This window comes from Cariama cristata, unplaced genomic scaffold (genome assembly GCF_000690535.1).
Source record: "Cariama cristata isolate BGI_N322 unplaced genomic scaffold, ASM69053v1 scaffold42574, whole genome shotgun sequence".
NCBI classification, from domain to species: domain Eukaryota; kingdom Metazoa; phylum Chordata; class Aves; order Cariamiformes; family Cariamidae; genus Cariama; species Cariama cristata.
Window position 1 is genome coordinate 25,220 of NW_009612064.1, and position 6,385 is coordinate 31,604.

General features: G+C 35.6%; 1 protein-coding gene across 1 annotated transcript in view; it reads right to left on the reverse strand.

The window, feature by feature from the left end:
* Positions 1–5,678, reverse strand: part of LOC104160361 (protein FAM73A-like) — a gene marked incomplete at its 3' end in the record, with an annotated part of 24,012 nt that extends 18,334 nt beyond the window's left edge. Inside the window, exons 1-6 of the mRNA XM_009698460.1 lie at positions 5,580–5,678; positions 2,575–2,752; positions 1,892–2,028; positions 1,509–1,635; positions 897–1,033; positions 8–131 (exon numbers count right to left, since the gene is read on the reverse strand). Of these exons, the coding sequence (XP_009696762.1) occupies positions 8–131; positions 897–1,033; positions 1,509–1,635; positions 1,892–2,028; positions 2,575–2,752; positions 5,580–5,678 (802 nt within the window). The remainder of the gene's footprint in view (positions 1–7; positions 132–896; positions 1,034–1,508; positions 1,636–1,891; positions 2,029–2,574; positions 2,753–5,579) is intronic.
* Between the last annotated feature and the right edge of the window lie 707 nt (positions 5,679–6,385).

Here is a 6,385-nt window from a genome sequence, read left to right on the forward strand (position 1 = left end):
TACTCACCAATATCATTAGCTAGAGAAGCAGGATCAGAGGCCCCAAGGCTGGCTTCAAACTCCTCCTGAAGACGGTAAGCTCTTTGAAGAAGGGATTCGAGCTTATGAATGAATTCAGCACTAATGATATCCTGCAAGAAGATAGACATTAGGAGATTTTCTATTTGTTTACAGTCTGTAAGATTCCTTTGTAAAAAATCTAAGGATATTAAGCCTTCAAAGAGCAAACTGTGCCACATTAATTTCCCACAAACTGTATAAGGACACTGTCAGATGAGTACTTCAACATCCAAAATATACACAGTTTTCTAAACATACACATATTTTATTTATTGTAATAAAAATAAAACCTAAATTTTAAAATACTTTAAAATTATCTGTGACGTTTACCACATTAGAAATAACAAAAGCCACACAGGTGTATGTTTATTTCAAAGTATTTTCAGCATTTAGTTCATGAGAACATAAAAAGTTCAAGCACATTATTTGTGAATATTCATAAAATTATCATCTTTCCCAAGACCTTTATCTTTGCTAAGCAGATATCCTCCTGCATACTCATAAAGGAAAGGGATGACCCAAGGGATTTTGTGCAGAGAACTAGTATGCTTGGTAGCTTGATAATACCATCCAGAAGCAAACATTGATGCATCAGCAGTTGCCAAAAAATAAATAACGCTAATTCCCTCCCCCAGTCCTCCTCCAAATAACTAACAAAAAAACCATAAAATCAAAAGGAACAAAGTTAGATGTCCTTTAAATGCAATACCACTAAATTGGAAATTTGAATTAATTCTCCGTTTTAGTAATTGAATTAGAAGTTGAAAAGATTCAGGTAACAAAACGCAGTGAATTGGCAGGGCAGCAATAGTAGATTACAGGTTGAATATACTCACTTCTACACTTTCTTCTGCAATTGCATCTCCTGCTCCCAGCTTAATGGAGCCACAACTTGCTTCATCTTCAACTTGCCTGTTACGGAAAGTTAGTGCCTGCTCCCATCGACGCAGTGCTTCTTCGAAAAGCTCCATACCTATGGGAGATCAGGAATACCTCCATTCCATCAAACACACAGTTTCCATATGTATTCACATTTTAGAGCTGCAGGAAACTATGTAGCTAATAAGCATGGTTATAGCAGAGATGTAAGTTTTTAGAACAACAGGAGTTCCCAGCCTAAAAAAAAAGACAACTACCTTTTCAATAAGATAAAGAAGTTCACAATATGATTAAAGCAATAGTGTTCAATGTATTTTTTCCTATTTACTTTTTCAAATATTTTTATGGATTACTGCTACAAACATAGGAATTAAAAAAACCCATGTATTCTGAAAAATTAACTCTAGATCAGGAAAGATTTCATTATTTTATGGAAATGTTCTTAGATACATGCCAACAGGACACTGTGAAAGAACACCACAATAATATTGTGTGTCACTTTGCTATAAAAACAAGAAATTATTTACATTCAGTATTGGTAGATGTTGAATATTCTTATTATAACTTACCCATCAAATACAAATTTTCAGGTGTGGTCACTGGAATATTGACAAGCTTAATATCATCTTCATCTGGTTTATCCCAGGAATTAGAATTGGCACAAGCACAACTATGACAAGAGGTGGCACTTTGAACCTTAAAAAAATAAACACATTTTGAAGTGTTTTATATACAGAGTACCCTTAAAACTACATTCCTGCCAGAGTACATTACGTTTAAGCTATGTACCTAGAAACTGTTTTTACTATGTAGTAAGTACAATGGCTTTCTCAGCATCTTTAGCACCCTGCTCAGCTTCTTCAGGAAAGTTGTTTCAGCTCAGTGAAACCATTAGGTGCATATCCAGTATAAGTTAACAGATATTCGAGGGCCTTAAAACACTTTTACTTACCGAGGCCAAGCTTTGAACTGAACCAGAGTATTTACTGAAAAGTCCTCCATTTGCATAGATACAAGACTGAGATCCTTTTTCCTTGGCAGAGCTCAGAGAAAGAGTCAAGTTTTGCCGACTACTGGAACAACTAGAACCTAAGAGATACAACTGATTTTAAAGCTGCTGCAAACTCAAAACATTGTATGTTTTGTTAGCAAGATCTATCAAGAATTGCATTGACTCTTTTCAATAAAATCCAGTTTAGAAGCAAACAATAATTTTTTTTTTATTTACAGTTCTATGCGAGAAACTACAAATTAGAAGTCAATATCTATAACAATAACCATGCATTTGAGCATAATTATTTTCCCATCCCATAGAAAATTTAATCTGCTTTTCTCGGCATTGAGATATGTCCACAAGAACAGCAAACCCCACTGTTAATATACTATTGATTAAAAAAGTTTTAATTAAAATTCATTATTAAAACTTTACCTTTAAGAACAAGACCAGCTTATCTATAAGACACTGCAATTTTGTTCCTAATTTGCACAATTTCTAATTTAATAATTCAAACCTACTCAGCACTGAAGGAATGCAGTTTGTCTTACTACTACACACTGTTACGCACACCTATCCCCTCATACCCCTTTTCTTCCCCTCCAAGAAAACAAAAAAACCTTGAGGGTTCCTTCACGTACCTTTTTCTGATGCAGCTGCTTTGGTACACTCTAATACTAGATGACTTGGTTCCCATGGTGGCACTTGCTTGTTTTTCTTTCCACGTCTTCTTTTAAAGTGATGGGCCAGAAAAATAACAGATATTGCACTCACTGCTGTTACCGTGAAAAACTTCTTCAACACAGGGGAAAGCTTTATCTGAAAATAAAAAAAGGAGTGTGACTTAATTGGAAATACATGCTGCTTAACTCCCACCTTTCCTCCTACCCTCCTTTTGGTGTGTTCAACCTAGGCTATAGCTTGTCTGAGGGAGGTAAGAAATGCTGCTCTTACATAGCCTGAGAAACAACCAACTCTGAGTAAACACACAGACTAACTGCTTCTCAAAATTTGTGATGGCCAGTAGGTGAGAGAGTGTACAAAGGGGCTGGTGCAACAAAGTGAATGGCTCCACGGAGAGATACATTGCAGCATCAAGAACTATAAAGTATATTGCAAATCCACGAACTATGGGGATCTAAGTAAACGACTTTCAGACAAACTTGGGTTTTTATTACTTCTTTTTAATGAGAGGACAATGCTTCAATTAATTCTCTAACAGCAAAAAAATACCGAGAAGAAACTCACCCTCCACAATTAGACTATGTCTTTCACTGTGAAAGAGTGGAGGATCCAAAAGCTAACAATTGCATGATGTTTCGATTCAGGAAGAACATGTATTTAAACATATTTCTCTAAATAAACCATTTTTTAAAACTGCTACATTTTATTTTGGATATAGATCAGTCATAGGTTTACAGACGTTTAAATTAGCACATAAGAACCACATATACAAGCAACTGGAATTAAAAGCCATTAATGAAGTTTATAAAATTCAAAGCGACAAGATACACAAAGAAGAAAAGAGCCATTTAACTGGAAACTAGAGTCCACATTCAAAAATCTTTAGGAAATCTAGGCTGCTTGAAAAACAGACAGCTGGGAGAAAGCTGTATCTGTAATCCTTGGGGCTAATAGTGTTTCTGTAACATGTTTTCTCACATGAGAGCGAGCTGGCCACACAGAGTACCACTGCATTCTGGCAGTCCCTGGTTGCTGTGAAATGGGTTAATACTATCAGAGTTGTGTAACTTAAAGAAGCATTGAAAGCTTTGCTCTACATTAAATTTGCAATCAACAAGTCAAACATCTTTGACTTGAGAACACTGTCCTTAGCGGTACTGTGTCTTGACTAAGGCCAAAAACCTAGCGCTGTACTCTGCTAGGAAAAGGAAATCCCTGAAACACAACACAAACACATACTTACAAAAGACTACTGTATTCCACAGAAAAGAGTTAATAACAAAATAACTGAGATAAAATTCCCCACACTCACAGAACTAAATGCTAGAACTAAAGTTTCAAAGAACCATAAGTAGATTTTCTTTAATTTGTCTGTGCCTACAAACATGATCATAAATAAATTAACAGTGAAATGAAAGTCTCTAAGGAGACAAAAGTTAATAGTTGCACATAACAGAATTGCACATGGTATTTAAAAAGGATATGAATACGCTGCAATGTAAAAAAACGAAATCAGTGATCTTGCAGTGAGAATTTTAACATATTTTAAATAGCGAAATACGTGGAAATAATGAGATGCAGCTAAGATTAAGAATATCTCATTCTGGTTTTATATGCAGTAAAACTTTTAAAAGCATCTACACGCAAATATGAAAAGTGACATAGTTTTTGCTTACAAGCAACTAATTCAATAAAAATACAATTCAGTCATATTAAAGACATGGGTTTTAAAAGCAGAACTTTATTAAGACCTGCTAATATCTTATTTTTAAAAAAATATTATTGGCATTCCTAATTATAAACAATTTTTTTTCTCATTTAGTTATCCTTGTCAATGACTCAGCATACACAGAATGGAAAAAAATCAACTGGACTGTAGTTTGTAGAGCCAACTAGAAACTCTTTTTTCTCCTCCTGTGTATTATGGCATCAGAATATGGCTCACTCTTCAAGAAACTTATTCTCTGTGGGATACAACTGAAGCCTTAATATTTTCTCAAGTAATTCTGACATTTCACTCTATCATTTATCATGTATGTAGTTAGAGGCAACTAACACCTCTCTTCTCTGAATCTCTACGACACAAATTACATCTCCTCCTCCCTGTCTTTGACATGAAGGTGCTCTAGGGACAAACTTTATGATTCCCTGCAGACAAGGAATATCAGCTTAAAAATACTTCCAGCTTTTGTCAACCTGAAAACTAAGATAATAATGTACTGTTTGCCCAGATTTGAGTGACTGCTATCCATGCTGCTAGTGAAAACTAGCCTATAACATCAATGAAAGAAAATAAATCTCTCCAGGGCCATCTGTAAAAGGAAATACTGTGATTAATCAAGCCTAAGATTTCCTTTGAAGAAGATCTTTCCACAAGTAAAACAAACAAACAAAATCAGCAAAAATAACTGAATGGCTTTAAAAAAGCAGTCTGGTTTTAAAGAATCAATGCCTTGTTTTAGTCATATGCCACTTATTTAATCAAACAGAAGTGACTCGAAAACTAGAACAAGGATTTTTTATTTACATTACTGAATTATCATTCAGATTAATTTGGTGAGCAGTACTGGCAATCTAGAAAGTATTTCAGACTGCACTAATTACTATTATTCAAAATTTAATGACAGTTACATTTAGTTTTTAAATACCTAAAAAATTCTACAAAAAAAGACAACTTGAGGATTTTCATATTTAATTTGATGAGAATCATTGTGCTGTTGCAAAATGAAGACACAGACATTGCAGATAAAGCAATCTCTTCAGTCAGATGTATGACGATGCACTGTTTATTAGCAGAAAAAGATAAAAAAACCCACTTATTTTAGTTGAATGTTCTAAATAAACTAAAAAATCAAGGTATTCTGTACAAATTTAATTCATATTAAGCTCAGAAGACCGAGTACAATATTTCAATTCTAAACATATATCGAAAGTGACAATATTTAGATAATGTATATATTACCTGGTTAAGAGAATAATACCAAGAAAGGGGAAGATGAAATACCCGTAAAGCTACTGCCTTCAGAGAAAATCGTGCCTCAGTAACAGCTTCTTCTGACATGGCTCTTTCTCTCCCATAACCTCATTAAGTGGAACTATCTTGAAAACAGTCACAGATGGCCTCTGGAATACTCTGTCAAATGAAGGATACATACTAAATTATGCAATAGAAGCCCAGGACAGCTTTCTTCTACAAGCTTGAGTCTATTACATAACAGGTACAGGACTTGTTTGATTGATGTTTCTGAGTGGAGATAAGACTTCTGCTTAATGAGAAGACAGCAAATTTGCTGGCTCAGCTTAGGCCCCATTGCTTCCAACTGTTCTGTGTAGAGACCTGCATATGTATAACCAGGGTCTACAGAGGACTCAGTCCGCGTTTACTAGCTGGCAGTTCACTTCTTATATCGTCTAAATCACCCATGGCAACAACCCTCTTTCTGTTGGAAGTATATATTTGCCAGCTAAAAGAGTCAAAATATTTCAGAGGAGCCAGAAAGTTTATCTCATTCAGAGCTTCAGTTTTTTTGCAGACACATGATGAGGAATAAACACAATAGCCTGACGTAATCTCCCCCATTAAAAGGCACATCCCCCTTACTCCTTGATACTAAACAAAGTGAAGCCTCTGACGCGCGACATCCAGGACCGCAAGCGTGGCACGGAGTGAGGTGAAAGAAAAGGGCGGGTCCGCACGCCGAGGGAGCGGTCGGCTTTAACCACTGGCTATCTTCCCTCCGCCGGCGTCTCCGGCCACAGGCGGGCTGT